Source organism: Rana temporaria, chromosome 7 (genome assembly GCF_905171775.1).
Source record: "Rana temporaria chromosome 7, aRanTem1.1, whole genome shotgun sequence".
In the NCBI taxonomy this organism is placed as follows: domain Eukaryota; kingdom Metazoa; phylum Chordata; class Amphibia; order Anura; family Ranidae; genus Rana; species Rana temporaria.
The window spans coordinates 59,542,660-59,561,954 of NC_053495.1; the positions used below are offsets into that span (position 1 = coordinate 59,542,660).

At 47.6% G+C, this 19,295-nt stretch overlaps 1 protein-coding gene across 2 annotated transcripts in view; it reads left to right on the top strand.

Moving 5' to 3' along the window:
- The first annotated feature begins 5,564 nt into the window (after positions 1 to 5,564).
- The window catches only part of EIF3D (eukaryotic translation initiation factor 3 subunit D), a 37,478-nt gene continuing 23,747 nt past the window's right edge, over positions 5,565 to 19,295 (top strand). The window contains exons 1-5 of one of the 2 annotated variants that reach the window (XM_040359446.1): positions 5,565 to 5,747; positions 10,991 to 11,087; positions 16,971 to 17,103; positions 17,364 to 17,409; positions 18,042 to 18,178. In XM_040359446.1, coding sequence (XP_040215380.1) covers positions 11,086 to 11,087; positions 16,971 to 17,103; positions 17,364 to 17,409; positions 18,042 to 18,178 — 318 coding nt within the window. In that variant the 5' untranslated portion in view covers positions 5,565 to 5,747; positions 10,991 to 11,085. The remainder of the gene's footprint in view (positions 5,748 to 10,990; positions 11,088 to 16,970; positions 17,104 to 17,363; positions 17,410 to 18,041; positions 18,179 to 19,295) is intronic. The other variant, XM_040359447.1, reaches the window with a different exon arrangement.

A 19,295-nucleotide genomic window follows, 5' to 3' on the forward strand; every position in this document is an offset into this window, starting at 1 on the left:
TAACTTTTGCTATAACTTTTGCGCAAACCAATCAATAAACGCTTATTGCAATTTCCTTTTAAGAAAAATATGTAGAAGAATATGTATCGGCCTAAACTGAGGAAAAAAAATGTTTTTTTTATATATTTTTGGGGGATATTTATTATAGCAAAAAGAAAAAATATTATTTTTTTTCAAAATTGTCGCTCTATTTTTGTTTATAGCGCAAAAACTAAAAACCGCAGAGGTGATCAAATACCACCAAAAGAAAGCTCTATTTGTGGGGGAAAAAGGACGCCAATTTTGTTTGGGAGCCACATAGCACGACCGCGCAATTGTCAGTTAAAGCGACGCAGTGAGCCCACTGTTTTGTTGACGTCTCCTCCGGAACCTTTATTTTATCTAAACCTCCCACCCTTTCCCGGGTAACTTGGCTTACCCGGCTACATTTCTCAAAGTATTGTAAATTACTTCATGATACAGGACAAATTCATAGACCTCTGACTGATTTTGAGCAACTTTGTTTGCTCCCAGTTACATACCCAGTTACATACCCTCTCTCAGATCTATAAATTGATCCTGGACTACACACATAAATCCCTACCTAGGTTCACTGCAGCTTGGTCGGAGGACCTTGGCAGAGATATTAGTGAGGCAGATTGGCGTAAATCTTTTTTTTACACACATAAGTCTTCCATCTCAAGTTATGCTCAAGAAAAGAATTATAAAGTATTGTCAAGGTGGTATCGTGTTCCGGTCGCCCTCAGGACCATGTTTCCATCTGCTTCTGACTCTTGCTGGAGATGTGATAAGACCATAGGTACGTACTGTCACATATGGTGGGAGTGTGACTTAATTCGCCCTTTTTGGGATCTCATCTTCCAGATCTATGTAGACCTCTACGATAAACCACTTGCTCCTTCCCCTTTTATAGCTCTTCTTTCCATTCTTCCAGGCTCTTTTAAGTTTGAAAAAGATACCCTTTTGAAATTTTGTTTGAGTGCCGGCAGACAATTGATTTCCAGACATTGGAAATCCCCAACTCCCCCAACCTTAGCCGAATGGGTATGTGAGATGAACAATATTATGCTTATGGAGGAGCTACAGGCCAAATCCTCTGACACCTATGCCCATTTTTTCTCTACCTGGAGTCTATGGAAGTATTATTCCACTTCAGATAAGTTAAAATCTAGACTGAATCTATTTTAAATTTTTGCTTAGCATAATGTGTCGGTCTACTCCACCCTATGGGTGTAGTGGGCCGTCCCGAAAAGGAGCACGCCGCTCCCCCTTTTTCTTTCCCCCCCCTCCCTTTTTTTTTTTTTTTCTCTCTTACTCTTTCCTTTTTTCTTTTTTCTCTTTTTTTTTTTTCTAAAAATACTTGATATGGTAATTTAAATGTTTCTTGTTTTATCGATATTATGATATTTATGCTTTTTCCATTATTCCATTATCAATCGGTTTACCCGCTGTCGGGTTGATGCTGACATGTTTGTCAAAAAATCTTTTGATAATAAAAATGTATTGAACCTTAAAGCGACGCAGTGCCGAATCACAAAAAGTGCTCTGGTCTTTGACCAGCAATATGGCCCGGGGGTTAAGTGGTTAATAGCATAACATTACTGAGCACATGATGATATTTATCCTCAGGCCCCATTCACACCTGCAGGTTTTTTTTTTTTTCATGTTTTTCATGTAACAGCATGGGGCAGCTCATATACTTATGCATGACAAAAGCACCAAAAGAAGCTCCTGCAGCTTTTCAGGCGTTGAGCGCCGTTTGGCAAAGCACACATTTCCGAGCTGCATTTGGCATGCCATTTACAATAAGGTCGCATTAATACTTGCACAACACATTGCTTTTTTTTTTTTTTTTTCGTATTTATCATACAACAGCCCATTCACTTGAATAAGCTGCCATATACGAGACTAATGCAGTAAAGTAGCTCCTGCACTTTTTTTTTTTTGGAGACGAGCTTCACACGCTTGTAAAATAACAAAACACACATTTTCTAGTCATGTTTGCAGCACCCAGTGTTGCCAAGCGCCTGTTCATTTACGGGCAGCCTGAAAATATCAGCCCATTTTCGGGCTGCCCGTAAATGCCCATAATGAGCAGCGGTGCCCATAAACAAGATGGCTTGCGTGCCGACAGCGCAATTCTGCATGAAAGAACCTGCGTCTCAACCATGGGAGCCAAACTCTTCTATATGGGAGAACTGAAGGGATTCCTCCTATGCACTGGTGGCCACTAATAAGGAGGTAATGAGGAGGGGTGCTCCAGCCCAAAAAACCTGGTCAGGGTTTTATACAACATACAAAACATATTTGGGGTGCACGCTCATTCTCGGCAGTCACGCCTCGCCACAGCAGAGGACATCGGTCTCTGCCTGATTGTGACCATCCAGGGCAGACGTGTTGTGTGATGATCAGCCTCCACTATACTGAGTCAAGTATGGAGGAGGAGGGAGGAAAGCTAGAGAGAGCAGAGCCTCCGACCCCTCCTGTACCATGTCCACACAACCTCCGACCCCCTCCTGTACCATGTCCACACAACCTCTGACCCCCTCCTGTACCATGTCCACACAACCTCTGACCCCCTCCTGTACCATGTCCACACAACCTCTCACCCCCTCCTGTTCCATGTCCAAACAACCTCCGACCCCCTTCTGTACCATGTCCACACAGCCTCCGACCCCCTCCTGTACCATGTCCACACAGCCTCCGACCCCCTTCTGTACCATGTTCACATAGCCTCCAACCTCCTCCTGTACCATGTCCACACAACCTCCGACCCCCTCCTGTACCATGTCCACACAGCCTCCGACCCCCTCCTGTACCATGTCCACACAACCTCCGACCCCCTCCTGTACCATGTCCACACAGCATCCGACCCCCTCCTGTACCATGTCCACACAATCTCTGACCCCCTCCTGTACCATGTCCACACAACCTCTCACCCCCTCCTGTACCATGTCCAAACAACCTCCGACCCCCTTCTGTACCATGTCCACACAGCCTCCGACCCCCTCCTGTACCATGTCCACACAGCCTTCGACCCCCTTCTGTACCATGTTCACATAGCCTCCAACCTCCTCCTGTACCATGTCCACACAATCTCTGACCCCCTCCTGTACCATGTCCACACAACCTCTCACCCCCTCCTGTACCATGTCCACACAACCTCCGACCCCCTCCTGTACCATGTTCACACAGCCTCTGACCCCCTCCTGTACCATGTCCACACAGCCTCCGACCCCCTCCTGTACCATGTCCACACAGCCTCCGACCCCCTCCTGTACCATGTCCACACAGCCTCCGACCCCCTCCTGTACCATGTCCACACAGCCTCCGACCCCCTCCTGTACCATGTCCACACAGCCTCCGACCCCCTCCTGTACCATGTCCACACAACCTCCGACCCCCTCCTGTACCATGTCCACACAGCCTCCGACCCCCTCCTGTACCATGTCCACACAGCCTCCGACCCCCTCCTGTACCATGTCCACACAACCTCTGACCCCCTCCTGTACCATGTCCACACAACCTCTGACCCCCTCCTGTACCATGTCCACACAGCCTCCAACCCCCTCCTGTACCATGTCCACACAACCCCTCCGACCCCCTCCTGTACCATGTCCACACAACCTCTGACCCCCTCCTGTACCATGTCCACACAGCCTCCGACCCCCTCCTGTACCATGTTCACACAGCCTCCGACCCCCTTCTATACCATGTCCACACAGCCTCCGACCCCCTTCTGTACCATGTCCACACAGCCTCCGACCCCCTCCTGTACCATGTCCACACAGCCTCCGACCCCCTCCTGTACCATGTCCACACAGCCTCCGACCCCCTCCTGTACCATGTCCACACAGCCTCCGACCCCCTCCTGTACCATGTCCACACAGCCTCCGACCCCCTTCTGTACCATGTCCACACCACCTCTGACCCCCTCCTGTACCATGTTCACACAGCCTCCGACCCCCTTCTGTACCATGTTCACACAGCCTCCGACCCCCTTCTGTACCATGTTCACACAGCCTCCGACCCCCTTCTGTACCATGTCCACACAGCCTCCGACCCCCTCCTGTACCATGTCCACACAGCCTCCGACCCCCTCCTGTACCATGTCCACACAGCCTCCGACCCCCTTCTGTACCATGTCCACACAGCCTCCGACCCCCTCCTGTACCATGTCCACACAGCCTCCGACCCCCTTCTGTACCATGTTCACACAGCCTCCGACCCCCTTCTGTACCATGTCCACACAGCCTCCGACCCCCTTCTGTACCATGTTCACACAGCCTCCGACCCCCTTCTGTACCATGTCCACACAGCCTCCGACCCCCTCCTGTACCATGTCCACACAGCCTCCGACCCCCTCCTGTACCATGTCCACACAGCCTCCGACCCCCTTCTGTACCATGTTCACACAGCCTCCGACCCCCTTCTGTACCATGTCCACACAGCCTCCGACCCCCTTCTGTACCATGTCCACACAGCCTCCGACCCCCTTCTGTACCATGTCCACACAGCCTCCGACCCCCTCCTGTACCATGTCCACACAGCCTCCGACCCCCTCCTGTACCATGTCCACACAGCCTCCGACCCCCTTCTGTACCATGTCCACACAGCCTCCGACCCCCTCCTGTACCATGTCCACACAGCCTCCGACCCCCTTCTGTACCATGTTCACACAGCCTCCGACCCCCTTCTGTACCATGTCCACACAGCCTCCGACCCCCTCCTGTACCATGTCCACACAATCTCTGACCCCCTCCTGTACCATGTCCACACAGCCTCTGACCCCCTTCTATACCATGTCCACACAGCCTCCGACCCCCTCCTGTACCATGTCCACACAGCCTCCGACCCCCTCCTGTACCATGTCCACACAGCCTCCGACCCCCTTCTGTACCATGTCCACACCACCTCTGACCCCCTCCTGTACCATGTCCACACAGCCTCTGACCCCCTTCTGTACCATGTTCACACAGCCTCTGACCCCCTCCTGTACCATATAAATGGAGAAATGTTTTTTTACTTTTGTTTACCTTAAACACATTGCTATAGCACTATCTACGTGTTTATAGTTTAAATACTGATATTTGCACTGACTGAAAACTAACATTTTAGGTACTTTTTTGGAGTGTCAGTAAATTTCATGATTTTTGCCAGTAATTAATGGGTGCTGTTTGTAAATTTTACTTCGGAGTGTTGACAACACCATTAACAAATAATTGCACTGCAAGTACAAAACACGTTTTCAGGCATTTCTGTGTGAATCCTGCAACGCACCAATGTGAAAGGGGCCTCCTAGTTCTCTATTGCTGATCTCCCTGTCTCTCCTTTACACTGCCACAATCCCTGTCCCAGTCATGTCCAGCCTCATTCCATGAAATACATTGTAATTGATCTCCTTCCACAGAACGCTCAGCTGACATCACACCATCTCCTCCAGCTGCAACTCCTCCTCCCTCTCCTTCTCCGCCAGCTCCTCCTCCACACGATCCTCAAACTCGATGGTTCGCACGCTGGCCGCTCTAGTATAGAGCTACGCTGTCTATAGTTTGCACGTAGCGTTGAGCGTAACACCTTCTCACGACACTCCTGGCACGTTTTCCAACTTTGCGACAGTACTGGCGTGTCTGCCGACGTAGCGCGGCCTCTTGGATTTTCCTGTGCAAAGCGCCGGTATGCACCGGTATCAGGGACCGGCCTAGGAAGAATCTACAGCCATCCGGAGGAAAGCACGGCGGGAATAGGTAAATGCGGCGGCAGGGAACGGTGGGAGAGACCGGCGCAGGGCTCTGACTGGTTATTAGTGTGATGTGTGTGTTCTGAGGTGATATACGGATGCCGGAGGCCTAGTCTTCCTCACAGGCGCTGGGAGCGGCCATGTTCCTCCGAGGTAACAGATGTGAGGTTTCGGGTGGAGATGAGGGAAGGAGTCCGTTCTCTGTGAGGAGCAGTCTCTGGTCTATACGGTGTAGGCGCCTCATCTAGGGACAGGACTAGTGTCCGGAGGAGGAGGGGGGGTGTGAGTTGTGTTCAGGTGACAATCACTTTATCTGCTTGGTCATTATCTGTATAGGAAGTGTGCAATTTAGGGGTGAAAGAAATCACTGCAGGTAAATGTGATATTTTATGTGCTGCTTGTCCTTTGCTCTCCTCCTGCACAGGCGATGTCCTGACAAAATAGGCAACTCAGCAGAAAACTGAACCCACGTCACTTCCGCTTTCTTTAAACCATCAGTAATTGCTGATTTGGACGATTTGGTGTATGGGAACAACAGCTACCCAATACAGTCTGGTAAAATATGATTTTTTTTTTGCTCTTTTCACAGCACAGCTGTTAAGGAGGACAACGTTGTCGCTGCCTCGGAGGCGGCCATTTTCTCGGTTTAGGAGCGGAGTAATAATCTCATGCACCAGACTCTACTCTTTTACCGGTGTTTTGTCAACATGGTTCCCTATGGGATTGGGTCCGTCCTCGACTGTGCAGTCAGATGCAATGGAAATCTCTGAGCCTGAACAGCTGTTCGTCAGCTGTAGAAGGAGCATGCGCGATGAACACAGCGATTGCTCGGGGCTGGTTCTACACGCCGCTGTCCGCTCGCGCTATACAGCAAGGGGCGGATATGGTTATAAGATGCTGCATGATGGCCAGTGCTTTGTGATGCTCAGTACTTTTCTCAAAGGGGCACATGTAATATTGAGCAGCCCTTTTAAAAAAAGCGATGCCCTTCATAAAGCACTGGCCATCATGCCTCTTCTAACCATATCCGCCCCTTTCAGAAAACCATCCGCCCCTTGCTGTATAGAGCAAGCAGAGAGCGGCGTGTATAACCAGTTCCAAGCATCAGGAGCGAGCGCCCTGTTCATTGCGCATGCTCCGTCTACAGCTGTTCAGCCTCGTAGATTTCCATTGGCTCGGATTGCGCCTGGGCACTCCAGCCCGGACCCTATCCAATAGGGGAACCATATCGTTGGAACACCGGTGTTGTGTCCAAATAGCAATTTGTCAAAATATGCAATTTATGTTGGTTTTTAAACAGGGATCTCAAACTGGCGGCCCTCCTGCTGTTGAGAAACTACAAGTTCCATGAGACACTGCAAGGCTAACAGTTGCAAGCATGACTCCCATAGACAGAGGCAGGATGGGACTTGTAGTTTTGCAACAGCTGGAGGGCTGCCAGTTTGAGACCTCTGGTTTCAAAGAAAACGGAAGTGACGCGGGTTGCTAATTTTGTCAGGACACCATCCCCCAGCAGGGTCCTGTGGTGACCCCCCTGTGTGTGCGTACTCCTCATGTCCAGAGAAAGCTGGATGGGGTGTGCAGGCTCAGTGGTGCTTGGTATTATGGGGCATGTAGCCCAAGGGGGGGGGGGGGTACAGAGACTTTCAAAGATGTACAGATTGTGCTCTTAGCTGGAAGTTTGGCACAGACCCAGAGGCTACGCCAGCGATCACTTGTAGGGCCTGTTCACATACAAACGTGTATGAAAATGCTCACAAAATGGATGTGCATTTAGGTATCTTGTGTCTTTGAAGCAGTATTAAACCCAAGAGCAAACTTTTATTGTATTGCAGTTCGCCGTGGTGGCTGCGTTTGGTTTTCTGTTAAAGGAATTGTAAAGTCTAGAGGTTTACCTTAAAGGGGTTGTAAAGGTTCGTTTTTTATTTTCTAAATATGTTATTTTAAGCTAGTGCATTGTTGGTTCACTTACCTTTTGCTTTGATTTCCCTTCTAAATGTTTTTTTCTTTGTCTGAATTTCTCACTTCCTGTTCCTCCTCAGTAAGGTGTTCAGTAAGCTGTTCTAAATGACTTTCCACCGCTCAGATGATGGTGGAAAGCTTACTGAGGAGAAACAGGAAGTGAGAAATTCAAACAAAGAAAAAAATTTAGAAGGGAAATGGAAAGAAAAGGTAAGTGAACCAACAATGCACTAGCTTAAAGGAACCTATTTAGAAAATAAGACGATCCTTTACAACCCCTTTAATACATTAAGGTGAAAAACCTTCTGTGCTGCAGCTCACCAGTGCGGTCAGTTCCAGTGCAGAAAAATGTAGAACATACTGCATTCTTTCAGCACAGTGCTGTACTGGCACACATCAAAATGCTTCAAAAAACGCATTACAGGGAGAAAAAAATACAGGAATCTTTGGGGGGAAATGCATTGAAAACACAAAGTATAGTATACAGAAACTCATCCGGGCTGCGTTTCTGTGGTGTCAACCGGCCCTTAGGCTTTTTTATCCACCTAGTGATCTGCCCAGTAAGTCTGTTTTTCACAGGAACAAGCTGCTCTGCCAATGAGTGTTTAGACAAACCATTTACTGCTGTTGGGGGTGCTTTTATTTCACCTTAATGCATTAAGGTGAAAAACCTTGAGGCTTTACAATCCCTTTAATACAGAGCAGCAGTTCCCAACGTTTTTGGACCGGTTTCACGGCAGCCAATTTTGTCTGTGGGCTGGGGTTGGTGGTGTGTCATCAGCCCACAGCCTCCCTTTTTAATATCGGTGTCCACAGTTCCCCTTCACATCACAGCCACCCTTTACATTACAGTGCCATCCCCTTTACATTGATGAAAAGGGGGGCTGTGATGTAAAGGGGACTGCGCTGTAAGGCCCCTTTCAGACAGTGGATCTGCCTGCTCAGCGGGCTATCTCTACGGGTCCTCTATGCGACGGTTGGATTGGATGGAATCGGACTGCATGTCTGGTTCCATTCAATTGCCTTTCCCGTCCACCCCTGACAGATGGCAAATCTATCCACATTTGTCTGTTAGCTGAGTGAATCCGATGTTGGTGGGTGTCGGCATACACATGCCCGCCACCCCAAATAGATCAATGGGTGGTCCAATTGGGTCGGCCTGATTATTATTATTTTTTTTAATAGGCAGACCCAATTCGGTCCGCTGGTGTAAAAGGGGCACTGTGATAGTGTGATATAAAGGGGACTGCTGTCCCCTTTACATTAAAGTGCCCCTAGCCCCAGCCTCCTCCATCACAGTGCCCCTGCAGTCTGCCCCCCAGTCGGACTCCCCTTTCTTCTTGCAGAGGCTGTGATCAGTCTGTGTGTGTCCTCTCCCAGCTCCCCCACCCACCTGGTTGATATGTCATTTTATCTAATCTGGGAGATGGGACACAGGCATGGCCCCACAGTAGGAGGTAAGTGGCAACCGCAGTCTGATATCACTGTGCAGACCATGGTCGCTGCTCATCTCCTGTGGCCCGGTCATCAACAGGCCGCAGACCGGCTCTGGTCCGTGGCCTGGTGGTTGGGGACCTCTGCCTTAGGATTGTAGACCCAGAAGCATACAGAATCCTCAAAGGGTGTGTGGTTTTGGTTAAGGTAGTAATTGCCAATGATGACACATAATCGGGTTGAAAAAAGACACAAGTTTATCTATCGACCAATAAAAAAAAAATACAATTCCATAAATAGCAACTTCTTCATCTCCTGTTGAGGGATTCCCTTGCTGTGGTGGCTCCCTCGCCAAACGGAAAGCAAGGACTAAGGACGTAAATGTTGTATTGCAACATACAACTCGTCTATACCCTTATGGTGGTAGTAGCCAACAGGTGGTAGAAAAATAAAATAAATTCCCAGCAAAGCAATGTTTTATAATGTGCTAGTATGCTTTGCATACTAGCACATTATGATAGTCTTACCTTGGAACAAAACCCCTCCAGTGCAGCGATTTCACCTCTGAGACGGTTGACCTCTTCCTTTGGGGTGACGTCACTTCCGTGAATGCGTGTGGGAGCGTAAGCCGGACCTTTAGAGCGCATGCGCCAGTGATGTCATCGGCTGTGTGCACTTTGAATATCTCCTTAACTGTGCAAGTTTAGGAGATATTCACAGGACCTAGAAGTAAGCCCTATTATAGGCTCACTTATAGGGTAAAAGTGGTGTAACAGAGTTTACTACCAATTTAAAGTGGTTGTGAAGGCAGAAGTTTTTTGGTCTTGATGCATTTTATGCATCAAGATAAAAAACCTTCTGTGTGCAGCCCCCCCTAATACTTACCTGAGCCCCATCCCTATCCAGCAATGTGTACGAGTGTCTTGGCCGCCTGGGACTCTCCCTCCTGATTGTCTGAGACACGGCAGCGGCGCCATTGACTCCCGCTGCTGTAGGTCAGTTAGCCAATCATAGTGAGAGGGGATGGGGCCGAACAGCAGAATGGACACGTGGAGCTACGGCTCAGATGCCCCTATAACAAGCCGCTTGCTATGGGGGCACTCAGGAGGAAGAAGGGGCCAGGAGCGCGAGGGACCCAAGTATACAATTTTTATTGGGGGGGACAAGGGACATTACTTTAAAGTGTTTGTTTACCTAAATAAAAAATCCTGTTCCCTTAAAGCAGGGGTCTCCAAACTGCCGCCCGGCGGCCAGATGTGGCCCTTTGCTTGTTTTTATCAGGCCCTTGGGGCACTCTTGCATCCACTGATTCCAACAATAAGGTGTAATCCCTCCTCAGTGACACCAATGAAGGAGCACAATTCCTCCCAATGATGCCAATAATGGGGCACAATTCCTCCCAATACCATTAACTGGGACCAATTCCTCCTGCTGACACCAACGATAGGGCATTGTTTTTTCCCCACTGCCTTCTGACCTGTTCCACTCCCAGTGACCACAGTCCGGCCCCCCTAAAGTCTGAAGGCCTGTAAACTGGCCCTTTGTTTAAAAAGTTTGGAGACCCCTGCCTTAAAGCAATGTTGTACAGCGCAGTGTGTTTGTGCTGTGTCATTTGATGCACTTATCAATGTATAAACGAGACTGGCAGGGAAGGGGGACAATTAAAGGGTTAACTGTGTTCACTGTGTGTGTTCTAACTGTATGGGGGATGGGCTTACTGAGACAACAGAGATCACTGTTTCTGATCACTAGGAACAGCAAATCTCAGTATTGTCCCCTGTCAGAACGGAGATTTGTCTTGTTTACATAGGCAGATCCCCAGTCTGCCTCTCTGTGTTTTTTTTTTTCCCGCAGGCTTTCTGTCGTCAAGTTCCTGAGAAAACGGTAATCCATTACGTCCGTGTGCAGTCGTCCTTCATTCACCCGTGTGCAACCATCCTTCATTCACCATGTATGTCAAACTTTTTGTTTTATTTTTTTGCCAACGTTCCTAAACTCAACTACATAAAAGCCTGTGTCTCCATGTACACATGGGCTTTTAGCAGCGTTTAGGAGTTACCATGTTTAGGCGAGGTTAAACCTCCCTCCTGAATGTGGAAGAATTGCATTCAGGACAGGAACATTTTGGCTGCCGGCCACGGGAAAACGCAAATTGTAACAAAATCACGTTTTTTGTTGTGTTTTCCCACAGCCGCGGTCCGGGTAGGCCAGTATACATGTAGCCTTGAAATTATTCTATAGCTTTTTACAGCGCTTCCAAACCACCCCAAATATGTTGCTTACAGGACTTTTCGTAATGTCCCGCAAGCGCACCGCCCCCGTGTGAAAAGAAGCACTGCAATGAATGGGAGGTTGTTTTCGGAGGCCATTTCTAGCGCTAAAGTGCCTGCAAAACCACCTCAGTGTGAAAGTAGCCTTTAGGTAAGGAATCTTGCGCCTTTAGAATCATTTTAAGCAGTGAAGGTGACAGTTCAGAGGCTGCATTGACCTGCTTTGTGCTGTGCTGTATTTTTTGAAAGGAGCATGTGCTTATTCGAGTATCAAATGAAGGCAGAGCAGTTCAAACAGTCTTTTGTCAATCAGTGTTTGAAAAGAGACCTAAAGCTTTGTGTACACAGGTGTATTAAAATACTCCTATCTACGCTGGATCTTTCTGACCGTAAAATACATTTTATAAAACTTGTTTTGGCACATAGTTGTGCAGGTTTACAGGCATATAGTGTTTTGATGTGCATAACCATAAATTCACTCTGGCCTGAATATTTCTTCTAGCCACTAGAATAGATTTCTGTGCATAAATTATGTAGGTACAGTCCTCTCCAAACACCACATTGTACAAGAAATGGAGCTGCAATTGGAGGTATAAAACAATTAAAAATCCTTTCTTTCGTTCATTGACGGACACTGCAATCCATATTTAGAACCATAGGCTTATATTGCCCCCTACAGGGGTTCCTCCATTCCCCTAGTGGCTACCTGCTCCCAGAATGCTTTCTGAACGTGGGTCTTGTGGCGCTTCTACTGCTGTCGCCACGGCGCTGGTGGACAAACTGGTTACCTCAGTGCAAAAGACCTTAAAGATGGCTGAGGCGGATCTGGCGTTTCCCTTTGGCATTCACAAACCATCTCGTACGGCTAAAGTGTTTCCTTATCCATCATATTTTGACGAATTTGTCTACAAAGAACGGAAGCGCCCCTTTGTGGTCCCTTTTTGAGGAATTTCTTCTGAAGCAGTAAAACGTTTCACTAGTGGTAAACAAACAAAGCAACCATGATCCCGGTCAAGGAATACCTGGCTTTTAAGGACCTGGAAGTTGCACATCTATGATGCCCTGCTGCAATAAATGGAATGGCAACCTCAACCTGGACTCTGACCAGGCCAGACTCCAATGCGTTTCACTTTGCCTTCTGGAGCTTAGCCGGAGCCAGGACGAGCTCTATCCACTGTCGGCACGCTAGCAGCAGCTGCGGATGCACTGTCTACATACCCCCTCCCTATCAAGCCTGAGCGATGCACACTTTTTCTAGGTGACAAAAAAGCATTCTGGCCTGCAACATGTTTACCATGCTAGCTCGGCATTGCGACCGGTCCTGGCCACTGCCCTGGTGTCTCAAACTTTAACTGGGCAAAAACTGTTTTGCCATGGTCTGGGTAGTGAACAGATTTCCCCTGCTTATGTTGAGTTAGCGGATCAGTTGGTCCAAGGGCTGCAATTTGTGTGTGATGCTTCTTTGGATGCAGCTTCCTTTCCAAGATCAAACCTCCAAGAAGACTCTCACTGATTTGGCCTTTTTAAGGCGATCACTTGTTTGGGGCTACTGTGGATGACAACATTAAGAGTCTCACCGGGGGGGGGGGGTGTGTACTTTCGTTAGGAGCCTCTGATAAGGGTTCAAAACCTTTCAAGTCCTCGGGAGGTTCCAAGTGGCCCTTGCCAGGCAAGACGAGAGTGGGTCTCTCTAGACCTACGGACAAGGCCCCTTTTGGCATGAAGGTGAGCCCTCACCCATGTGCCTTGGTTTGAGGGACGTCTTCGCTGGTTTCCAGGCCCATGGACCTCCTTGGTGAATGACAAATGGATTCATAACATGATAGTTTCGTTTTTTTCCTTCCAATGTACGTCTGTCAGTGGATTGGCTGCAAGCTGATTCCAGTATTGGAACAGTTTCAAGGTTTTTATTCAAACCTGTTTATGGTCCCAAAAAAGGTGCACAAGGCCCTGAACAGTTTTCTGCGGGTACAGAAACTCAGAATGGAGTCAATTTAAACGGTGGTGGCATCGCTACAACAGGGGGATTTTTTTAGCCTCTATCAACATCACAAGTGCTTACTTTCAATATGTGCCCAACGCCAGCATTTCCTCCTCTTTGCTGTGGGAGAGGAGCACTATCAGTCTGTGGCGTTACCATTTGGTATCGCCTCCGCTCCTCGGTTCATCACAAAAGAATTGGCCCTTGTCTGCATTGACGGACGACGTGGAGATCACTATCCAGACCTTGCAGGAGTTTTGTTGGCTTCTGAACTTCCTGAAGTCTGCCTTGATACCGTCCAAGAAATTTGATTATCTGGGTCTGACTCTGGATTCAGCTCTGGCCAGAGTGTTTCTTTCTCTGGACAAACTCCAAAAGTTGCATTCTGTGATTTTTACCTGTTGCTGTGCCACAGGTGGTCCTCCCTCCAGGCTTGCATGCGAGTGCTGGGCCTGATGTCTATCATTCGAGGTGGTCCCGTTTGCACAGTTCCATAGGGAGATCCTGGTAAAATGGGACAAGTGTCCAATGTCTCTGGACAATCTGATTTGTCTGAGCTGGGAAACAAGGGGTTCCCTGGTCTGGTGGCTTCGTTCTCCGAACCCTTCCTCTCCTTATATTGGACAGTGGTCATGGCGGATGCCAGCCTGTCTGTGAGGGGAGGTGTCCTGGGGCTGAGCTGAGCTCAGGGTTGCTGGACGGATAGGCTCTGGGGGCTCCTGGTATGGATCCAGTCGGACAATGCCACAGCGCTGGCTTATGTCATTCACCAGGGCGGAACCAAAAGTGTGTTTGGCTCTGAAGGTTTCTGGCATTCTTTGGTGGACAGAACGCTTTATTCAGGCCCTCTCTGCCATGCACGTTCCAGGTATGGAAAATTGGCAGGCATTGGACCAAGGGGAGTGGCTCCTTCATCCAGATGTTTGACATGTCTGCAGTGTGGCACCCCCGAGGTGGGCCTGTTGGCGCCTCGACTCAACAGAAAAGTTCAGAGGTTTGGGGCAAGGTCACAAGATCCTTCTGACAGATGCTCTGGTGGCCCAGTGGGTCAGTATTGTCTGATTTAATGCTTTCCCTCCTCTCCAAGCTTCTTCCACGGTTTCTGCGCAGGATCGAGGCCAAAGGGATTCTGGTGGCCCTGAACTGGCCTCCCAGGTCTTGGTACGCCAATGTCCCTTGGAGGCTGCCTCTCAGGGCCAACCTTCCATCCTGCTTTGCAATCGCTGGCTTTGACAGCCTGGCTGTTGAAAGTCAGGTGCTGAATAATAGAAGTTTGTCTGGGTCAGTGGTTCTAACTATGCTGAAGGCGAGGAAGTCTACCTCTCTAGAAAGATTTACCATCTTGCGTGGAAAGCATACATTTTGTGGTGTCAGTGGATTACAGTTCATCCTCCTATCTTTCTCGATCACTAAAATTTTTACCTTCTTGCAACGTTGAGTAGAAGTTGCCCTTGAGTGCCATCAAGTGCCAGGTGTCTGCCTTGGTGGTCTTTTTTCAGTGACACCTGACTCTGCCAGTGCGGTCTCTTTTAGCGCCCTGGGATTTGAATTTGATGTTGTCAAGAAACCTCTTTGAGATTCCTCTGCTTGCACTGTCATAGAAGGTAGTTTTTTTTTATTTTTTATTATTATTATTTTTGTGGCTATCGCTTCTGCTGGTAGGGTATCGGAACTGGCGGCATTATCTTGTACTCTCTACTTGGTGGTCCACAAAGATAAGGTGGTTCTTCATCCACGCCCGTCGTTCCTACCTAAGGTGGTCTCTGACTTCCATTTGAAGACATTGTGTTGCCTTCCTTGTGTTCCAGGCCTTCTCACTCCAAGGAATTTGTGTTGCATGCCCTGAATGTGGTTTGGGTGTATCTGGCAGCCACAGAGTCTTTTCGGAGGTCAGAAACTTTTTATTATCAGACGGGCAACCCAATGGGTTATCCGCTTCTTCTGCTACCGTTTCCAGGTGGATCAGGCAAATGGTGATTCAGTACAATAAAATCCCACTAGATGGCTCGACACCATGTAACAGTGGCAAATGGTAATTCAGGCCTATTCTATCGAGGGGTGGGTTCCTCCCTTCCCTGTGAGGGCACTCCTCTACTCAGGCACATAGTTCTTCTTGGGTCTTCTGTCAGGCGTCCGTGGTGCAGTTTTGCAAGGCGGCCACCTGGTCGTTGGTGCACACTTTCTTGAAATTCTACAAAGTGGATGTTTTGGCCTCTGTGGCTGCTTATTTTTGCCGGCTGCTGTTTTAGAGGGTCTGTTCCCTCTTTGGGGGTGTATTGTTCAGAGGGTGTGTCTTCTCCTCCCTCTCCATGTTTTTGGCACTGGAGCGTTGTCTGTCAATGAACTCATAAACTCAGTAATTTTTTTTTCTGACTGTTTTAATTAGCGTAGTTCCACCCAAAAATGTAACTTCCGCTTTTCGGAACCCTCCGGTGTCACATTTGGCCTCTTTCAGGGGAGAGGGGGGTGCAGATACCTGTCTAAGAAAGGTATTTGCACCCACTTCTGGGAACAGACTCGTGCGGGAGTCGCCCCCCTACGCGCACTCCTGCTGTCTTCTGGAAACCGCACTGTTCCCGAGCGAGCAGGGAACATGTGACGGCGCGCAGCGCTACTCGTGCATGCACAGTAGGGAACCGGGCAGTGAAGCCGCGACTCCTTGCTTCCCGATTTCCTCACCCAGGATGGCGGGGGCAGCTGAGAGACTAGCGACTATGTTGGTACACACTGCAGCAGTGCGTACTAACATAGTTGCTGGCCGTGTTACATTGCAACTTGGCAGTGCAGCAGAATTTATACAAACGGTCCTTTTTGGCAGGGAGTTCCGCTGTCGTGACAGATTCAGGTGAGTGGGGCCTTGCTGCAACCAGGTTTATTGGACGCACTTGCAGCATGGTGCTGTGGGCTTTCAGTGGTTAACACAGGTGGTGAGGAGATGACGTGTCTCCCTGAGTCGCCTGTCAAATGCAGTCGCACAATTAAATGAGCGCTAAAAGCTTGGGGAGCAGGATGGCCAGTTTACCGGTCACACGAATGGTGATTAGTCATGAAGAACAAATTGTCTATGTATTACCAGAGCTGAAGAACTACTGGTAGAAGCTTTAAAGTGGTAGTAAGGGTTAACTTGTTTTTGTCCTAAAATTAAAAAAGATGTTATGCTTTCCAGCTGTGTGCAGTGATATTGCACAGCCCTTCCTATGGAATGCCCCCTCAGCAAACCATCTCCTAAGCACTTGTGCATGTGCTCCTGAGTCACTTTGTGTGTCCAGCTTTATTCGATTTGATTAAAAATAAATTTCACTTTAAAAAGGGCATTTCTGCTTCTCCATCACCTTCCTCCTCCTATTACTAGTGGAAGCTTTTCTGGTAGCCGGTATGTATTTTCTGGCAGGTACTTGCTCCCACTTCCTTCGACTTGCCTAGGCGAGCATAGTGGAAGTTGCCCCCCAAATTTGTAACTGACCTTTTTTTTTTTTTTTTCCAAACTAGAGATCCTCTTTAATTTAAAGTAGCACAATAATGCAAGTTTTGATCATTTGTTTAATTTTTCGTTATATATGTTCATGTATTTTATCTTTTTCAGGTCTTCTCCAATGGCTAAGTTTGAGGCGCCAGTAATCAATGATAATGCGTTGGGCTGGGGTCCCTGTGCTGTACCTGATCAGTATAAAGACATGCCTTATCAACCCTTCAGCAAAGGAGATCGTCTAGGAAAGGTACTTTTTTTTTTTTTTTTTCTCCTGTTTGCCTTACATGAGTTGGAAGAATTATATTGTGATGTCTGTGGTGGATATAACGCAGTGCTCACCCCATTTCATTAAAAGCATGCAGAGCACGTACATGAACAATGTGAGAACTTGCCTGTTCTCTTCAGGCTCTTAACTGCTGCTTAAAACTGTACATAAAGTATATAACAATGTTTTGCAGCTGTTTAAACTTTAATGGGGAGTTTAATTTTGTGCTTTTCATTGATCAGGTTGCAGACTGGACAGGAGCCACCTATCAGGACAAGAGATACACCAGTAAGTATATGTTCTTTCTTATCAGTTTTCTTATTGTGTTGGTAGATGCTGTTTGCAATGACTGTCGCCTGTAATCATTGTGATACTGCACCATTTACAGGTTTGCCAGCTTTGTTCTAAATGTTTTTTTGTGCTTGTAGTGCTGGGGTGTTAGTGAATGTTTGTTAGAGATAACAAAAATTCTAAGTAATATCTGTCTTCACAGATAAGTATTCTTAGCCTCATGCACACTGGACATTAATAAACACCAATAGCTTTAGCTGTAAAATGAGATTAGTGTGTTTTTTGCAATAGTGCTCTTCAGCTTTTTTTTTTTTTTTTTTTTTAGTTGGAGCGTTTTTACAGCTGGAAAACCTCCTTAAAAAAAAAAAAAACACTAATTGGGGGGGGCTGGAGTTCTTATGACAGAAAATTCTGATAACAGCCTATGTGTGCATGGACATATAGGCTAACATGCTGGGGAGTTTATTGGCTGCAGAGAAAATGCCGGAAGTCAAAAACGTTCAGTGTGCATGAGGCCTTGTGTAGATATTTGCAGTGACTGTAACCTGTGATCATTTTTTTGTGCTTGTACTGTGGGGTTATTTGTTTGTTTGAATAACTAAAATTCAAGGTAATATCTGTCTTCACAGATAAATATTCTTCTCAGTTTGGTGGTGGTAGTCAGTATGCATATTTCCACGAAGAGGATGAAACCAGCTTCCAGTTGGTGGACACAACAAAGATGCAGAAGACTGCATACCAGAGGAATAGGCTGCGATTTGCCCAGGTAATTGAGCAGTAAAAGTGTTTGGGGGGGGGGGGGGGACGACTACTTCTAATGTCACATCACTCATTGTCCAAGCATATTTAAGTGTCTTAAAGGATATTCACTCCTTTTTTTTATTTTTCTTATTATGTTTTTTTTAATGAAAATATTTTATAGTACAGTAGAAAACAGTACAGATAAATTCTGTTTTTGGTTTTCACTTGTAAAATTCTACATTTTACACCCGTGTTTAAATATCCCAAAGCTCCACTGTCTACTTCAGAACTTCTTAAAGCGGGGGTTCACCCTAAAATACAACTTTCTACCATGCCATTCAGCATACTAGCGTGAGCTACAGTATGCCTTTATTTATTTTTGCGCTGTACTCAGTTTAATCGATTAGTTTTGTTTCAGACTCCCCGCGGGGAGTAGGCGTTCCTATGAAGAGGGGAACATGATTGACGGCCGGCTATGGCGCGTCACGCTTCCCGAAAGTAGCCGGAGTAGGACTCGGTTCTTCACGGCGCCTGCGCACAGACTAGGAGCTGACTGCGCAGGCGCCGCGAAGAGCCAAGTCCTATTTCGGCTATTTTCGGGAAGCGTGACGCGCCATAGCCGGCCGTCAATCATGTTCCCCTGAGGGCTTCATAGGAACGCCTACTCCCCGCGGGGAGTCTGAAACGTAACTAACGGATTAAACTGTGAGTACAGCTAAAAAAAAAAAAAGGCATACTGTAGCTCATGCTAGTATGCTGGATGGCATGGTAGACAAAAACAAAAAATCTTTTTTAGGGTGAACCCCCACTTTAATGCTAAATAACGTCCAGTGTTAGTATGGAGTGTATATATAACCGCGCACAAAATTTGCAGTGTTGCGGAGTATGTAAAGTATTGCACAGTGATTTGAAATGGGCCAATTTGGAGCAATCTTTAAGTGGTTGTAAACCCTTACCGACCACTTTAACCTACAGGTAAGCCTATATTAAGGCTTACCTGTAGGTGCAACAAATATCTCCTAAACCTACACGGTTTTAGGAGATATTTGCAGAAAAGACTGCAGCGTAGACAACTGCACAGGCGCACTGAGCGAGTGACGTCATTGCGGCTCCAGCCAATCACAGCGCTGTGATCCCCAGAA